General features: G+C 41.6%; 1 protein-coding gene across 1 annotated transcript in view; it reads left to right on the top strand.

Annotated features, from left to right (window-relative positions):
* FOXN4 (forkhead box N4) overlaps positions 1 to 11,097 on the top strand; it is a 106,702-nt gene extending 95,605 nt beyond the window's left edge. Inside the window, exons 8-10 of the mRNA XM_033957269.1 lie at positions 3,146 to 3,353; positions 6,188 to 6,571; positions 9,463 to 11,097. Coding sequence (XP_033813160.1) covers positions 3,146 to 3,353; positions 6,188 to 6,571; positions 9,463 to 9,713 — 843 coding nt within the window. The 3' untranslated portion in view covers positions 9,714 to 11,097. The remainder of the gene's footprint in view (positions 1 to 3,145; positions 3,354 to 6,187; positions 6,572 to 9,462) is intronic.
* Positions 11,098 to 19,642: the final 8,545 nt, after the last annotated feature.

Genomic DNA, 19,642 nt, shown 5'->3' with positions numbered 1-19,642 from the left:
CTAGAAGTTTCAATGCGGCTCCCCATGCTAGAATGTCCTGCGCTGCTCCTGACACTCATAGGAACTCTATGAGCGTCGGGAGCAGCGCAACTCTACTAAAAACCGCTAGCATGGTTTCGTAGAAGAGGTACATTAGATCGATTGTGAGTCCACCAGGACAGACAGGGAAAAATGCTTGAGTACCTGAATAAACTCATGTAAGCCATTCTGAGCTCTCCTGGAAGAACAGTATTGAATAAAATAAAAAAAAATTTGGGATCTGCACCTAATTTTTATTTTTTAATTAGCTTAATCAGTGTGGTAATTGGCCATGCCAGTTTTCAGCCAATCAAAAAAACATTAATCAATTTAAGAGTTCGACAACAAACTCTTAGGACGCTTAGCAAAACCTAAGTGGAAGCACCCCCCTCCCCCCAAAGCCTAAGGACACCTAATGACGACTATGTTTAAAAGTAGACGTGGTTATGGGCAGAGAATAGGCATAGTTGACTTAAGTGTCCAACATAGGCGTCACCAAATTGAGTGAGTGACAAGCTGACCTAATCAAGTGGCACCTATGTTTAGGATGCCTAACGACACCTAAATCTGCTTAAGCGCTGCTAGGCATGATTATGTAAATGGCACCATTTTTTATTGACAACCTTGCCGAGTGATACCATTTAGAGAATCTGGCCCTAAGTGTAGATACTGTAAATTATAGTCACTATCTGCTTAATTTAACACATTATTAAAGCATAGCTGTTTGAATTGCTTCTTGTGTTTTCCTAGCAAAGTCTAAAAAAATATGTGGAGGGGCATAATAAAAAAAAACGTCTTAAGTCCCCTTTTGGCCTAAGGCCTTAAACGTTGAAAGTAGAAGCAGAGAAAATGTCCATTATCAAAAAAAAAAAACGTCCAAAAGGAGGTTTTTTTAAAATAATGGCCTGCCTCTACGTTTTGCTGTTTAAACGCCCACACCACCACTACGTCTAAACTTATACCATATAATCAACCTAAAAAATGCCTAAGCTCCAAATGTCCAAAACAAGGGCTTTTAGGCGAAGGAGGAGCCAGCCCTTCGCCTAAAAGCTGGATTCTGTAACTGGTGTCTGTCAAAAACAACAACGGTTATAGAATCCACCCCCCCCCCCCCCCCCCGACGACATCAGAACAAGAGGGAGCCCAAGCCCTCTTGCCCCGCGATCCCCAACCCCCCCCCCGGACGACATCGGGGCAAGAGGGAGCCCAAGCCCTCCTACCCCGCGGCACCCCGACCTCCCCGACACTATCGGGGCAGGAGGGAGCCCAAGCCCTCCTGCCCCGTGGCACCCCCGAACCCCCGATGAATATCAGGGCAAGAGGGAGCCCAAGCCCTCTTGCCCTGCGATCCCCCGCCGAGTCTGATGGGGCCAGGAGGAAGCCCAAGCCCCCTGGCCTGGCGACACCCCCTAACCCCCACTCCCCACTAGAATACGGGCAGGAGGGAAGGGAAGCGTTCGCCATCTCTCCTGCCGCGATCATTGCTGTAGGGGGTAGGCAGGTTGTTGGGGCCGCTGAGCTGATCGCAGCAGCCATGATCAGCTCAGTGGCCCCTTTTCGGCACTTTTACCTGTTTTGACTTGATCTAAGTCAAAACGTATAAGTGCCGACTAGGCAACCTACCTAAAGTTTTGGTTATACCTGCTGCACGCCTAGGTCTAGGTCGGCCCACCTCCTGCCTACCCACCGCCCTTTCCCCTGCTCTAAAAACGCCTCTTTTCTCTCTGTGCGCTTAGAGGCAGGGGAAAGGCCTAAGCAGGTTTTAGATACATCTAAAACCAGCTTTGATTATGGGTACTTGGACGATCAGGCTTTTTGATCGTCCAAGTAGCCATTTAGGCCACTTTTTAGATGTTTTGGTTTTTTTTTTTAAATTATGAGGCCAATAGAGTATAACCAGAAAACAGGCTAAGTACATTAGCAATGGAATGATGATGAGGAAAAAAAGTCAAATTTCACCAGAGAATAACAAGCTTTTTATTAGTCATGACAGGGGTTGCCATTCAGCATATAACCAATAACTGGAAGAATCATAGTAACCTTAATTATACATTTTGGTGGAATACAATTTGTCATATATTCAAAATGGAGAGAGCAATAGCAATACAAAGAGGGACATATACTAAATTTATAAAAATATGGGGGCCATTGACAAAATATTGTAGTGAATGATCATCAGGTTTTTCTTCTTCTTTTCTTTTTCGTCTTCTTTATGGCACATCTGGAGGGGTGGGTAATGGAAACAATTTTTACAAAATATGTTATAATATGGTATATAACGTGTATAAAGTGATTGGAAAGTACTTGAAGGGTGGGGGGTGAGGGAGGGGACAAAAATATTTTAAAGAATTTATGTAGTAGATATAAAAGTGATATTGTGTATTAATTTGTTGTAATTTAATATTTTGTGCACTTGATGTAAAATATGAAAATGAATAAAGAATATTAAAAAAAAAAAATAGATTGCACTAGTTTCAAATAGTGAATGAAAAAAGACCTTGCAGTCTTCAAAAAAATTGCAAAATTGTTTCTTTAAGCACACAGTTCTTAAGATATAATCCCATATCATTCATAATGGTTGAAAAAAAAAAAAGCAAAGTCTAGCTGCTTTCTTCATCTGGCATTCACAAAAGAGCTCAACAGTGGCCGTCTTTTGTCTCAAGCTTTATCAAGGGCTGCAACATTAATTCTCCATCAGCAGCCAAACACAAAATTCTTCACCCTCACAAAGAGATTGCACCAAATGGCTCAAAACACTTTGCTTTTTTCAATTGTTATGAATGATATGGGATTGTATCTATGAAAACTGTGCCTAAAGACATATTTTTGCAATTTTTTGAAGACTGCAATAGAGTGGTGTACTTAAAGTGGAGTTGTTGCTTTTACCAATGACTGTAAAAGCTCCTTTTAAAAAAATATATTGAGTCTCATGAAATTGGGACTTGTTGAAGCAAGTTATCTGAGGTCTTTTTTTCATTCACTATTTGAATGAAAAATGAATTCACTAGCCTCTATTTGATATAATTGCTAATGTGCTTAGCCTATTTTCTGGTTATACTCTATATTTTTTTAGGCTTTGCTAGTAAGATTATATAGTTTATTCCTTTTTATAACTTTCTTGTTTTAGACAGCACCTGATGGATGGAAGAATTCTGTCAGACATAACCTTTCACTGAACAAATGCTTCGAGAAAGTAGAGAATAAAATGAGTGGGTCCTCTCGGAAAGGGTGCCTTTGGGCTCTAAACCCAGCAAAAATTGATAAAATGGAAGAAGAAATGCAAAAATGGAAGAGGAAGGACCTGCAAGCGATTCGCAGAAGCATGGCTAATCCAGGTAGGACAGGGATTCAGAGTCAGGGCTGGATTTCTCATCAAGAACAGAAAACACATGGCTAGGGATGTTTTCATCAGAGTGCACGATAGGTAAGTTTGGGAGCCTCATACTTTGACAGCATGTCAATACAATTTCCTCTGGGTGCCTTATACTTTTGGGAGGGAAGGCACTGAAGGTCCTGCTCCTAGTGATGTTTTTTTAATTGTAAATACAGCCCCTATTTAGAGTCATATTTCCTTGAACCAGGTTGAGCTCATGTGGCTTATTGGCTATGCGCAGCAGAAACGAGAAGACTATGTTTTTTTATATCGAATGTGGAGTTCTCAGCATGGTTCATGTCAAAATCTTTCAGGAAGGTGGCCTGTACAGAATGCTAAATGTATAGGTTGCTATTGCTGTTCACAATGGCTTTTACTTACCTGTGCTAAGCCCTGTTATATATACTATATGAGTTGCTACTTCAGGAGTGAATTGAGAGTTCCTTCCATTGCATAACATAGTGTGTAATTGTAAATGAATGTATTCATCTTTTTATTGTATATACCTCATTTGTTTCCAACTGTGTGCAAGGCCAGCACCATTAAGCAAACTAGGCAATCGCCTAGGGTTGCAGTTTCTGGGCTGCAGCAAAGGGCAGCTGGAGTCAAAACGATAAATCCTAATGGCCACACAAACTCAAAGAAACATCAACATATAGTTATCCTAAGACAAGCAGGCAGTATATTCTCACATGTGGGTGATGTCATCCATGGAGCCTAGTACGGACAGTGCAAAAGTGTAATGTCACTTTAAAAGACTAAAAAGGCTTGAGACCACCCGTACCACACATGTGCTGGTGTCTTCCCACCTGATGGCTCGCAAAACCATCAGTTCTCAGTTTTTCGTGGAGCTGAAAAGCTTTTTTTTTTTAACAGTACATCAAACTAATTTTGTAGTGCTTTCGTGTTCTTTTTTTCTTAGTTTCTTCATTATTTCCTTATCTTTTCTTTTTCTTTTATTTTGGTAAATGTTTTCTAAACAATTATGCAAACGCATCATTAGCCTTTAGAGCGTTTGCATAATTGTTATAGTGGCTGAAAAGAAAAACTACGGGAAAACAGCTTCATATGCATGTGTGGATGTATTCCTGATGAAGCTCTGGATGGAGTGAAACGGGGATGCTCCGTTGAACGCAGCAACACATTGCTACTGAAAAGGAAGAAGCAGCTAATTGGGGAGTCAAAGCTAAGTACCATATTCAATAGGAATAGCTTGACAGCCCCACAAGTATTATTAACACACTGGTAGTAGTTTTGAAAACTAAAAAAAAAAAATAAAACGAATGGTAAAAGATAAAAAAACAAAACGCATAATATAAATAATAAGTTAAAATAAAAGGGAAAGTATAAGGAATCAATGATAGCTTGCATTTGGCTGATATGACAGGACTTGATCTAAAATCATACAGCTGCAAGCACTTGAGGTAACTTTTTCCCTGTAATATATTCATGGCTATATAGCTACTACAATAGTGTTAAAATTATACAACAGAAGAAGACCAGATCATTGTATAGTGTCTATCTACTGGTTTAAGGGTGATTCGTCAAGGACATTATTGTAGGAGGATCACACTATATACAGTAGGCTACAACCAGAAGAGAGTATGAAGTCTTATAGTTGCATGGATTGGAAAGTTCATTTGTTAGCAAGGAGCAATTTAATCCTTCCTTCCAAGGTCAATGCAGGTGCCTTCCCACCCGATGTTGACATGCAGGACTATCAGTCTTTTGCTTTCTGCGAACTGAAAAGCTGTTTTCTTCAGTCTCTCTCTTCAGTGCATCAAACTTTTGATATTTTTGTGCCTTCCCAGCATTTTTTTTCCTTTTCTTTTCTTTTCTTTTCTTTTATTCATTATTCTTAGTTTTTTCTTTATACTAGGTTGTTTTTTTTTTTTTTGTTTAGTTTGGTCAACTGGTTGTACATGTAAAAAACCTGTATAAAATTGTCCCCATTGAAGACAGCTTCCAGAAGCCATTTAGCTGGTAAATGGGCTATTTGAAAATTGCCCACCTTTTCTCCCAGTGCCAAAATAAGAACTGATGTTTTTCTTTAGTTTGTATGGCATTTTGGTATTGCTTTGTTTTGATGACAGCGCCCAAGAAACTAGCACCCAAGTCAACCATCTAACCCTGTCTCTGTGACCCCCAAGCCCCCCCCCCCCAAAAAAAAAAACCAACCCAAGTTGGACTTCTGTGTAAGAAATGTGTGTATTGTGGGGGGGTTTTGTTTTGGTTTTTTTCTAATCATCCCACCATACCACTCCAGATTCTTGGATTTATGCTGTCCTGCCAGTAGACAGAGGCCTAGAACTCCTGAGCTGTGATGTCATCAATTAAAAACCCTGTGCAACCCCCAGCCAGTCACTATTTCTTAGTCTCCAGTAGTTTGCCAGCCTTTCCATGCAACCTCTGGTGGTTTGGTAGGACACTGGTTCCTTTTCTTTGTTCAGTCATATAAAAAAAAGAAACTGGCCAGGGAATTTCACAGGGTTCTTAAGTGATGACATCATAGCTCAGTAGTAATCAGTCTCCACCTGACAGGACAGTACAAACGTAAGCATCTGAACTGGACGGACTCAAAGAAAGAAAATTACTAAGTAAGAACTAATTTCACATATTTCATCTCTAAAGTAAAATAAAAAAAATCTAGAAATATGTCATTCATGCTTCTAACTTATAGTAGAGGCCTAGAAAACTAGCTTTTACAAAAACCTAAGAATTGCCTTGCTGCCATATCCTTTTATTACACATTGAAGACTGTCTCAACCTTTCTAAGTCTAAATGCTTTCCTGACAGATGAATTAGACAAACTCATCACAGATAGGCCTGAAACCTGCAGCCTTTCCACCAAGCAAGCAGATCTTGAAGGGCCCACGATGACCCACATGGCAACAGGCCCAGGAAGAATCACCATCCATCACCTGCATGCTCAGCCTGTCATGACATTATCTTTACAGTCTATACCATTACATCACCATATCCAGACCCAGGCTCTTATGGCTCCAGGGTCCCCAGCTCCTGCCCAAACCCCTCCCCTGCACACCCTCCCTGATATCAGTCCCAGTCCCCTTCATCAGCACACAATGAGCCGGGCAAGCACAGATTTCCTGAACTTGACGACAGACATGAGCACAGAAGTAGATTCTCTGGATCCAAGCATAATGGACTTCGCATTGCAAGGTAAGACGGAGGGGAACAAGAAAGGCAATTGTGTTTCTGCTTTCCACTGTTAATGTGCTGCTCCACTTGGTTTTCTCATACAGTCAAAATGTTTATTAATTAGTGAATAGGATCCCAAAAGCTCTCCAAATGATAAATAATCTAAACTAAGGCATAATACAGATGTAATACTGCTTATTACTTATATTAATAAAAGTTAAGTGTATGGTTAGTTTTTTAAGTTGCTGAGTCTCTTAAGAGAGAGAGTAAGGCCATAAATATAACTCAACAACTCATGACTGGTTTCATAGTGGAAGGGCAGAATCTTAGAATCAACAAATTGATAAATTGCTCTTCCAACTAATAATAATAACAATAACTTTATTTTTATATACCGCCATACCACAAACAGTTCTAAGCGGTTAACAAGGGAAGAGACTGTATACAGACAGCGACATTACAGCGAACTTTCAAATTTACATTGGCTTGTTAAGTTTAGTCAGGTTTATTTGGAAGTGTATTGGGAGTACATCAGGTTGAGGTGGGGTCAGAGAAATTTGTCAAAGAGATAAGCTTTTATTGACTTTCTACACATTTGGTACGAGAGTGCATTTGAGATAAAGTTGGTTAAACATTTATTCCATTTGCCTGCTTGGAATGATAGTGTTCTGTCGAGGTATCTCTTGTAGGTGCAGCCCTTTAGGGATAGAAAAGCAAACAAGTAGATACTGCTTGTATTAGTTGTGCCTGGGAATTCGAATTAGTGAGACAGATAGGATGGGGATGAACCCGTCATGGTTTTGAAGCAAAGGCAAGCAAACTTAAAAATGACCCTTGCTTCCACAGGCAGCCAGTGTAGTTTTCTGTAATACGGGCTTACATGGTCTGATTTCTTGAGGCCATAAATGAGACGGACTTCAGCATTTTGGACGACTCTCAGTCGTTTGATGGTTTTCTTGAGAGATCCCAAGTATATAATATTGCAGTAGTCTAAGGTACTTAAGATCAGGGATTGAACCAGCAGTCGAAAGGAAAAGAAATCGAAGTATTGTTTAATGGTACGAAGTTTCCATAGAGTGAGAAAGCATTTCTTGGCTTGAGCACTAAATGGTTGAGCAGACAGGATGCCTCCCTCAGGGTAGCAAATTCAAAACTGCAAGCTTGGAAAGACCCAAGAATCTCTAATGTTTGCAGCTTCAAGCAATCTCTACCCAGCCACTTGGTTGCTTTTATTTTAATCAACTGCTAAAAATATTTGCATCTCAATTTTAGAGATTAGAACATTATGCCAGTTAGAGAACCGAACAGGTATATTTTTAGATCAGATCTTATTAACAAAAATCTTATAACTGTAATTGACAGAAGATACACTAAAAAGTATTGATTCAGCTATAACTGATACATTTAGCATGGCTTTTTCCTGAAAAAACAATCATTTATCCAAGTACTTCAGTGTGCTGCCTCTCATACCCTTAGAGGGGCATAATCGAAAGTCTGCCTAAGTCTGAGGTTGGATGTTTTGTGCAAGACATCCACAAACCCAGTAGGAAAAATGTCCATTTTCAAAGCTGCCAAAAGTCTGTCTTTTAGTTTTGAAAATGAGCTAAGTATAAGTTTTGGTCCTTAGACGTGTACCTTTTTTGCCCATTTTCAAAAAGAAATACATCCATATGAAAAATTTACAAAAGCAAGTTTTGTAGATGTACCCACCAACTACTTTGTCTGATCGCAGCAGAAGGAATCCCCATCAGCTAAACCAAGGAGCCCTATACTCCTCCTCCTAACATCCCCAGACCTTCCCTTGATATCTCCTAACATCTCCCCCCCCCCCCCCCCCACACACACCCTCCAACATTTGTGGAACCACATCCCACATCCATACCTTCTGATGAGAAAATGATAGGAGGGAAGCTTCCTCCCTCCTGTCTATGGGGCCATGTGCTGCAAATGACAAGGCTTCCCCTTCCTAATGCAGGATGCAGTGGGAGGGGAAGCCTTGTCATTTGCTGCACACGACCCTGTAGGCAGGAGGGAGTAAGCTTCTCTCTTGCCCAACACGCCCCTTTGATCCAGCAATGTGATGGACTGGCCACCCAGACATGGCAACAGAGCAGTGGGGCACCTTACAGGGCACTGCTGTAAATGTCACAAAAAGGGTGCCACATAAACATCTCACCAGAACTCCCATATAAGTAACACCTCCAAATCCCATTATACCCCACTGTCTACAACCCCAATAGCCCTTATGGCTGCAGGTGGCATCTATGTGGCAGTACAGTAGGGTTTGGGGTTTTTTGGTGGGCTCACATGTTTCACCATGAATGTAGTGGTTAGAGTGGCTTATGGGCCTGGGTCCTTCTCTCTATGGCTCACTAGCCCACCCTCAGGCTACATAAGAGACCTTTGTGCAGCTCTGCTAAGCTTTCCTATAGCAGGTGCTGATGTTCCAGAGACAGGTATGTACATTTTCATTCCAATTTTTATGGGGCCAGTGATCACTGGGGGAGTGTGGGGGTGGTCACTGTGGATATCTTCTGGGCACTTAGACCTATTTTTAGATCGCCTAAGTAACAATGTATAAGTTCAGTCCTTGCAGCATGACTAAGTCTAGATTTGCCCAAATCCTACCCTCACCACTTCCCCAAAAATGTCCCTTTCAGCTCTGGGCATTCAGCAGCCTAAAATGGGCCTGGATATGTCTAAAAAGCCATTTCAGTTATTGGCACTTGGACAACCTATCTTTTAGGTCAGCCAAGTGCCGACTTGAGTAGGTTTTTAGACGTATTTCCATTTCAATTATGAGCCACATACCACTTAATCCTAGTGTATGTAATGCTGTGTATTTTCTTCCCTATAAGACAAACTGCATATGAATAGAAAACATGACTTTTTTTTTTTTTTTTTTTTTTAAGGAAACATATGGGAAGAAATAAAAGATGACAGTTTCAATCTGGATACCCTTGCTGCCTTCAGCAATTCTCCTCTCCAACTCTCAGACTGTGACCTTGGGACAGCAAGCCTCACCCCTGTTTCAAGTGGCAGTGACCAGTCCTTCTCAGACTTGCAGGTTTCTGGCCTCTATACCACTTATACCACACTGGACAATGTGTCTTCATCCCAGTATTTGAATGCCCAAGGCAACAAGCCCATTGCTCTGCTTTAAGATTCAAGCACTTTCAGGAGTCTCTGAGAGCTTCTTAATGAAAGCTAGATTTGAAAAAGAAGACAACATCTACAGTAGGGATGGGCAGACAAAAAAAATTATATTTTGTATCATTTAGGGAAATGCTCATTTTATTCAGGGCCCTTCTCCCTTCCATACCCATTGTCACAGAAGCCAACAAGTGAAAATTATTGCTGCCTTCTCACCTCCACTCATCAAAAGCAGACAACCCTCCTCCATGCTTGCCAAATGGTCCCCTGGGCCTCCCAATCTTGCAGGGAGAGGAGCCTCTCATTTGCCAAACCTGTCATTAGCAAATGAAACCCTTCCCATTTTTGCTTACCAATAACAGGAAACTGAGGAAATGTCATGGATAGTTCCTGTTGTAAATGACTGCTCATCCCTAATCAACAGTGTTCATTTGAAAGTATAGTGTTGTGATTTCAGACAGCTCAGAGCAGCTGTATCAAGACTGAGACCATCAGCAGGAAAGTACTGCAATAGATACTTTACCAGGAAAAATATTACTGTGGAAGTTTTTCATTTCTTTGTACAAGACTACTAAACTCAGTGCTCAAATGTATTCAGACTAGAAACCAAGCACTGAGATAAGTTTTGCTTATGACTACAAAGTAGCCTTTTCCCATGAATCACGAGTCTTAGAAGTTTCTTTTTCTATCTTTCTTTTGTCAACAAAACAAATGACAGCTAGGATCAGATGACGAGAACATTCAGGTCCTGATGATCAGGACAATTTTTAAGCAGAAGACTAACTCACCTTTGTTACGATAGTAACTATTAATTTATTTATAAGGAAAAAAAGAGCCTTGTGAAAAACCCTTTTGTAGCTCACCTATTTGCAGGCTCTTAGGCCTCATTATTTTTAAATGGTCTTGAAATCTATCACTGCATACAGATTGTAGAATTACAAATTTTATATCATCTTAGGTAAAATATCAGAATAGTTTTCTGTGTATTGTGTTTTTTTAATTATTGTGCTAGACAGTATTACTATTTGTAAATTTATTTATATTTATTGTCAAGAATGAGGAAATTACATAAACTAAGCAATGTTTACAATTTGTATTTTTCAAAAGCTGCAGTAACCCTATTTGAAAATCTAAGTAACCAAATTACAGCCCCATACAGAGCTATAACATGCCAAGTTAAAACTGGTTTTTCCTTCTCCAAACCAGGCCAGACAAGTTGGTATATATACATACTCCTACCAGTAGGTGGAGCTTGAGATCCACTGAGCTAACATCATCTAATAAGTATCCTGTGCAGTCCTGTCAACCAGTAGACTAGAGAGTTGCGCGGGGACAGAAATCCCACCCGTCCCTGCGAGGAATCCCTCTGTCCCCTCCCGTCCCCGCGAGGAATCCCCCCATCCCCACGAGGAATCCCCTCCGTCCCTCTAAACTTCAGAAATAGTTATTTCATTTAATTATGCTACTGAATTAAAGGCTCTGGTAGAGACCCATTTACAAATAAGCAAAGACACTTTATTAATTTGGAAATATTAATTGGGAAGAATACATACTTTGTAAACGGGTTTCTACCAGAGCCTCTAATGTAAATATACAATATAAATAAATACTCAGCTGATGAGAACCCCCAAGCTGTCAGCTGAGGACTTCCTTTGCAGTTGGCCGGGGGTCCCTTTTGCCAAGCTTGGCAGGCAGCAGTAGCGTCCCCGAGTCACAGATGCTGGCACCTCAGTGGCTCATAGATGTTGCCAGCGACTGCTGTGCTTGGTGGAGGGGAGTTCTGGCCATCTCTAGAGGAGGTCCTCTGCTGGCGGTGCTTGGGAGATCCCTACCAGTCACAGCAAGTACTTCAACACTGTAGAAATAAAACCAGAAATGCATTTCCTTTTCTTTTGAACACAATACAAAGACATCTGCTACATACATTTCCCAAAGCTAACATATTGAGTCCTCCCACCTTTGTTCCAGGTCTTTCTGTCTGTCTCACTCTCTTTGTCCTCCCTCTCCCCAGGGCCTGGCATCTCTCTCTCCTCAGTTCAGTGTGTTTCCCCTCTCTACCCCCTCTAGTCCAGCATTTGCTCTGTCTTCCTCCTCCCTTTTGGTTCAAGTCTGCATTCCAGCCCCTCCTCAAGGTTTTTCTGTCTCCCCCCCCCCCCCCCCCCCCCGGCCAGATCCAGTATCTCTATGGGTTTACAGTCAGCTAAACTCTAGGTTAAGTGGGATATTCAGTATTTAACAGACTATGGTGAATGGAATAAAGGAAGGATTGAGTTTTAAGCACAGTCCCATTTGACTTTGGCAAGTTAAGTCTTGAATATCAGTCCTTTACTAGCCAAATGCTCACTCCAGCCACAGAATGTCCACAACATATCCGGTTTTCAGTGACCCGGAGCCATTTAGGGACAGTGACATTGCTTTGAATATCACCCCCCCCCCCCCCCCGAGAGAACCACCTCTTTGGTGCTTACAACAAGCTTTGGAAATGCTTAAAATCATCGAACTTAGCCCTGAAACAAAAACACCCTAGGATTTAAAAGCTTATTTTTCTCTTAAAGCGTGCAGTAAGGCAGCTCCTCCATGCCTAGGCCCAGTGAACCGTCTCTATCCCTGACCTCCTTGTGACCTGGATTTCATCTCTGGCGGGGGGAAAACTGGGTGCTAGGGAGAACACTGCTCATCTTCCATCCATTTCCTACCTACCCTGCTGCAGCACACGTAGCCGACCGGAAGTCTTCCATAAGCCCTCCCTCAGACATCAGCGCTGACATTGGGGAAGACTTCCGATTGGCTATGTGTGCTGCAGCAGGGCAAGCAGGAAATGGAAGACGAGCCTCGCAGCAGGGCAGGTAGGAAAATCAGATGAGACTCGCGGCTCGAGTTATTAAACCCCACGGGATCCCCGAGAGCACGAGGGGCGTCCCCACGGGATCCCCGCGACCCTAGGGGGCGTCCCCACGGGATCCCCGTGACCTTAGGGGGTGTCTCCACGGGATCCCCGTGACCCTAGGGGGCGTCTCCATGGGATCCCCGTAACCTGAAGGGGGAACCCGCGGGATTCCCATCATCCCCATGCAGCTCTCTACAGTAGACTCCAGCAGGTACTAGGACATGGTGCAGCCTGGTGTCTATTAATAGACAAAGATGCTAGGTAGGCTGTTTGCTCCAAAACACCCCCCAAGGGTGCTACCTACCCTTGACCTTTCACAGAATTCTTTAGGAGTTCTTGGTCTGTGCCTTAATCTTCCACCCCATTTCCTGGGAGGGGGCCCTGGTGCACACTCTGCTGGGAAGCCCTATGGACCCATGTCTCCATGCGCTTGCATTTTGCATCCTCATTGTGTGCGGCCTCTGAATGAGCTTTCTTCCCCTCAGGCTGGGCACTTTGGGCCTTTTTGAGGGTCTAACTAGAGAATGATACGGGAACAAATATATCCCCGCAGGAACTCAATTTTCCTATCCCGTCCCCGCAAGGTTTGTCGCTGTCCCTATCCCTTCCCCATTCCTGTAAGCTCTGCCTTAACTGTACAAGCCTTGAACACTTATGATTTTAAAGTGTTTGAGGCTTGTGTAGATGAGGATGGAGCTTGCAGGAATGGGACAGGGACAGGAAAATGAGTTCCCATGGGGACAGGGAAAAATTTGTCCCCGTGTCATTCTCTAGGTCTAACCCCCTGGAGGACTAAAGAGAGGCTGAGCCCAAAGCTCCCACCCCTTTCTCCTGTTGCATGTCGAACCCAGCTACTCCTCAGCTGGCAAAAACCATGCAAAAAAATACATGTATTAAGGGTAGATTGACCTGGGGACTCCATTGCAGATGACTCCCAGGGGCTCTGAGGCAGGAAAGAGCACTTTTAAAAAAGCTTACTAAAAATCCAAGATGGCCACTACCCGAAAATTCACACCAAAAACATCCCATTAGAGCTGAACTAAAAACAAAATAGTGAAAAAGGGTTTTGGAGGTAGGAGAACCTGACTCTAAACCCAGACACCATCAAATATTACTTTTTCAGACCCCCCTCCCCCCCCCCCACACACACTTTTCCCCATAGGGAATAGTATGAGTTCTCACTGTGATTTGTGGTGCCTGCCAGCTCGCTGTAGCCTGCCTACAGGGAAATAATTTCTGCCTCAAAGATAGCCAGTACAAGTCTTCCAATGGAAACTGGGCTGCCAGTCAGGCAAACCCAGCCCAGCTATTAGGTAAGCAGTCTTCTGTACAAAGTTATTTTCTTGTGAGAATGTTCAAGTTTAAAGGGTGTGGCTGTTTTGTCTAGGGTAAATGATTCCTTACTTAATTGGTGGAAAAGCATTGTTCCTGCTTTGAGAAGGAAACAGTGGCTGACCTAGGATTGAACAGTAGTACTTTGACTTCACCTGCTGGTAGGAATGCATAACTACTTGTCTGGACTGAACTGGATTAATTCAAGGAATAGAAAATTAGCAAGTAAGACCTAATTTCACCTTTACAGCAACTGATGAATAATCATAACCAAATACATAACTTTACTCTAGCCTTTATCTAGGTTCAGCCTTTGTCAGAAAAGAGAGGAAACAGCATGAGAAATAGTAACCCAGCCAATCCATTTTGTAGTAGCAAAAGGCAGTCAGGAGAATGGATTTTTTTTTTTAAAACACTTTTCAGTAAACTGTTAGGAATTGAACTTTGTGCCTTAGCCTTTGCTAAAACACATTTTACTAGGTTTTCATACTTTGATTTCTCTATGAAGTGTGAATAGGCATTATTGGGAGCAAATACTGCATACAAGTCTAGCATTCAAATCTGTCATGCTTCCTAATGAAATGGAAAACTGTGATTAATGTTTTAAACATGGAAGGATCCCGTATTTACACTGCACTGCTACTGGCACAACTCAAGCTACAAACCTAAACATTACCTTTAAACAAGGAAAGTTGTGAAGTTTAATAGGAAAAAATAAATCAGTCATTTGAAATGCAGGATTCAGGTTCTCTGAACATATCTGCCCCACAGATATTTTCTGATGTGTTATTGTTTTTATATGGTCATACATTAGGGAAATTTAAAGGATGGGGTAACAAAGTATGTCATGGGGGAAAGAAAAAAAAAAAAAAAGCCTTAGCCAGATAGTGGGATTTTTTTTAAATATCTGAAAAGCCTTTATACATAGGCAACTTCATCAAATAAAAATATCAGATTAGGGTCCAATGTTTATTTAAAAATATAAAACCAATAAAAGAAATATTTTAAATCTAAGGAAATAACAGTACTTTATACAATAGGCCTGGACAGTCATGATGGGAAAAAAAAAATCTGTGGTAAGTCTTAAGTCCATGTTGTCAAATGGGCCCAATTCACTAAAAATGTTTTCCTCATCTGCACCTACTGCTGGTGTCACATAGCCATTTGAAATCAGCAAAGAGTATCAGCATTTGGTAAGTAGGTGAAAGCAGGACTAGGTCTGGCCCCATTTCCTAACTTGAATTACTAGGAAAGGCGGAATAATAAGATAGTAAATACGTAAATAATATATACAGATTTCTCAGAGGTTGGTTGTCCTCTCAGCGGCAGGAATGCGTATGTAGCACACTCCATCCACTTCCTCACCCCTCTCCTCCCTCTTAACCTTTCCTTTTTTCCCACCCACATTATCTTGATCTATCACTGATATGGCAAAACACGGGAAACCCTGCCAGTGCTTCTGCTGATAGCAATAGCAAAGGGAATTTTACTTCATGGATCAGTTTCAGCAGCGAGAAGAAAAACCATGGCAGGCATATAAAACCCCCCAATAAACCAAGCACGCAAGCACCGTCTGCAGTTGTAGATTAAGGACTCCGATCTATGGAAATAAACCCCAGATTAGCCGTTAAAGCCAGTATAAACACAGTGGCCCCCTTTTCTCTGATTCCTGTCTTCCCCCACTTAGAGGAAATATATTTAAAGTTTAAATTTTCAGAAAAAGCTCTTATTCCATCCAGTTTAGGTTCCATAAATCAGGGTGTTACTGTCGGGATCAACTCAACCGTTGGAACAGGGTGCCAAAATCCCTGATCTCACTGCCAGTGCTTCTCCCCTTTCCTTCAGCCCCTAATCCAGCATTGCTCCCTCTCCTTTCTTTCCCCCACAGCCCTCTAAATTACCTTGTTTGCCAGTAGCAACAGCCATGCACACAGCTGGCTGCTTTCACAGGCACTGGGCCTTCCCTCTGCCCCATCCCACCTGCAATTTCCTGTCAATGCTTGCTGTGCATGCTACTGGCAAGCAAAGTGATGTTTATAGGGCTATGGGGGATGAAGAGAGGAAGCAATGCCAGATGGCTTGAGAGAGAAGGGGGAGAAAGCTTAAACTTTGGGGGCGGGGTGCCACCATTAAAGTTGGCGCAAGAACTAAAATAAACCAGGTTCAACCAGTAGGAGTTATTTGGAAATAATCAAGAAAAAGGTAAGTTTATATTCTGAAGACTCTCCGTAGCCCTGTTGTTTTTAATCTCAGAGTATTAACACACGTCTTCCAGCATGGCACTATATTATCTGAGGAAGAGTTTACATTTTTTTAAAAATCCAGTGCAGAGATAAATGTTCAGTATTTGATATTCAGGCAGTTCCCGAGTTACAGACGCCCAACTTAAGTACGACTCGTACTTAAGAACGCAGTTGTAGATTCATAATGATTTCACTGAGCAGTATTTCCGGTGGCCTAGACTCCTACACTTCTCCTGCAGCAGATTCAGGAAAGATGCATGGCCACATTAAGAGCAGTGTGTGGTTGTGCATGCTATACCGCTTAGAGGGAACACTGGCCAATTGACCCTTTTGTCAGCTGGAAGCAGAGGTAAGCAGCAAGAATCTTAAAATCTACAAGTTCTGAGTTACATACAAATCCAGCTTAAGAACAGCTTTAAAAACATAACTCATTCTTAAATTGGGGACTGCCTGTACCCATATCACTTGTTTGATTGTACTGTTTAATAAGAAATTTGATTTCATTTAATGTTATACCACCATTCATAAAGCATGAAATTATTGTCATATTTGACAGCAATTGGACTATAAACAAGCAGTGTTTCACATTCGTTTTCTTTCATACCTTAGAAATGACTTCATTGAAATTAATTTTAATAGGCAAGTCTCAAACTACTACAAAGTCATTTTCCTTCGACAGACTATGTGAATCTTAATGTAAATACTTTTGCCAGGCTTACAATGGTGTTCATTGCTTTAGAAATTTTTGATCTATGACTTTTCCCATAGTTACAAAACAATAGCGTTACAGGGTGAGGCAAAAGTAACTCCCTAGAATTTTTTTTGCTATTTTCTCAGCAACCGTTTGGAAATTAAACGTGAAATTTTACAGCTTTGTTAACATTTATGTGCTGACTGGAAAAAGATGTCTTTAAACACAGCAGTTAGACTTTTTTAGCAAGACCACTGAGCAATTTTCACATATTCAAAACTGCAATGTAAAACTTATTTCACTAAGTACAGTACAAAAGTGGGAAGATGGGTCAAGCTTATCAAATAATTATACAAACTGTGTAGAACTTGCCCAAGCTTCTTGGAGTATCCTCTCTTAAAAATTTGCCAAAGTTGTAGCTGGATTTAATGTTTTAAAATGCCTTCACAAAAGATGACATGCTGAGGCGAGCGATTATTTCTCTGCTCCTTGGACTAATGCAGTTAAGTACTTTCTTTGATGTATTTTCCCTGCCACGTTCTGATTTTGAGGTTTAGTAATTGAGATACTCTTATGAATGATTTGTGCCCCTGACATCCCCAACTCAGAGATTTTTGGGACAGCAGGTTTTCTCCATTTCTTCTGCTGTTCTTGGCCCATGAGGAGAGCTGAAATGCATAAGAACTGGGTCTCTAATTAATATGATATTGTGTGAACCATCCTATGGAGCTTTGAGGTTTCAAGTTTATTTACGGTTTTTGGGTAGCACCCTCACAGGGTTTCTCAATTGGACAAACGAAGCTGTTTGCACTATAAAACTATCATTATTTGGAAAAAGAAAAGAAAAGAGGGGTGCTTACTGTTAATGACATCAGTGATGTAGACTTTTTGTCTGGTGAGCAATGACAGAGGCCAAGCACTACCCAAAGCCACAAACAATCATCAAACTCAAGGAAACACTGCAGCTAATCTGGAACGGCCTGCCACAGGGACCAATTGACAAGCCTGTTAAGAACTTCCCAAAAGGACTGCAGGCCAATGCTAAAGCTGGGTTTGGGCATAGCTTTCATAGTGATTATGAAATCCTGACACACAATTAATTGTATCATTTGAACGACATTATTTTACCGCAAACATTTTTAAACATAAAATGTTAGTGACATCAACATAGCTTAAGATATTTAAAGATTGTTTAATAGCAATGTGTGTGATGAATCTAATCTAATCTTCTATTTGTGAGTTGCTCATACTTATACAGGCTCAAGGCGACTTAGAGGAGAGAGGGGAGAGAGTAGGGAGGTGGATAGGTAGGAGGGGAGAGAGAAGGAGAGGATACAGGAGGTTAGGTGTCGAACAGGTGGGTTTTCAGTTTTCTTTGTAAGATGTGGCTAGGTTCAGTTCTGGTCGTTTCTGTAAGGCCAATCCAAGTTTTTACTCTTAGAAAGGTAAGCATGGAGTAGAAAACTCATTTGTAGTGAAGATCTTTTGTGGATGGGAGATTTAGTAGCATCCTGTTGAGGGTTCTACAAGAAGTAGACCATGCCATTGAGAAGAGCTGGATGAGTGGGGCTGCTGAGTTTCCATAAAGTATGCAGTGAATGATGCAAGATATTATGAAAGTTATTCGTAATGGGATGGGTAGCCAGGGTAGTTGTTTGGTGAAGGCTGTGACCGAGTCATATTTTCTCAGGTTGAAGATTAATCTTACAGCAGTGTTTTGGATGAATTGCATTTTGTGAATTAGAGCAGTGTTGATTCCCATGTAGATGGAGTTGCAGTAGTCCAGTTGCGGTAGTGTTATCAGTTGTACGATTAGGGCAAAGTGGTGTTGGTGAAAGTACGGACTGATTAGTCTTAGTTGTCTCAGAGTGAAGAGGGATTTCTTTTGGAGACTAGATATTTGAGGTTCCATGGTAAGAGTGGATGGAGTCTAGTATGCAACCTAGGATTTTGGAGGATTTATCTATGGAGAGGGTTTTGCCCGATCGAAGGGTGATGTTTGTTGATGCTGTCTGTTGGACCATGTGGAAGTACAGAATTTTGGTTTTTGTTGTGTTCAGTTTCAATTTGTTGGTTGTTGCCCAGTTTTGGATTCTTTCAATATTGTGTGAAATTTTGTTGGAGATGTCCAATTGATGTTTGGTTATGGAAATAAGGAGAAAAATGTCATCTGCATAGGACATAGATCACTGGAACAGGCTTCCAGAGCAGGTGATCAAGGCCACCAGCGTGCTTGACTTTAAGAATAAATGGGATGCCCTAGTAGGATCCTTACGAGGGTCGAGTTAAGGAACTAGGTCATTAGTACTCAGACTTAATGGGGTGGGTCAGTAGAGTGGGCAGGCTTGATGGGCTATAGCCCTTTTCTGCCGTCATCTTTCTATGTTCTATGACATTATGCTTTTGTCTTCAAATCTGATGTATCCAAGAGAGCTCATGAAAAAGTTGAATAGGATGGGGGAGAGTGGGGAGCCTTGTGGTACACACGCAGGCTTTCCAGGGGTTGGAGGTCTCTCCATTCTTATTGACGATATATTCTCTGTTTTGTAGGAAATCTGAGTACCATTTTAGCACTGTGCTTGTTATGCCTATTTTTGACAGTTTTGTTAGTAGTAGGTGGTGGTCCACTGAATCGAAGGCTGCTGAAATGTCAAACTGGAGGAGTATTGCTTGGCGTCCTGTGCTGAGCAGTTGTTTGTTTTTTGTGATTAAGGTGAGGAGGAGCTCTGTGCTGTGTTGTTGATGGAATCCAAATTGGGACGGGTGGAGGCATGAGTGTTGCTCCA

Source organism: Geotrypetes seraphini, chromosome 8 (assembly GCF_902459505.1).
Source record: "Geotrypetes seraphini chromosome 8, aGeoSer1.1, whole genome shotgun sequence".
Lineage (NCBI taxonomy): Eukaryota > Metazoa > Chordata > Amphibia > Gymnophiona > Dermophiidae > Geotrypetes > Geotrypetes seraphini.
This window is presented reverse-complemented; position numbering and strand designations above follow the sequence as displayed.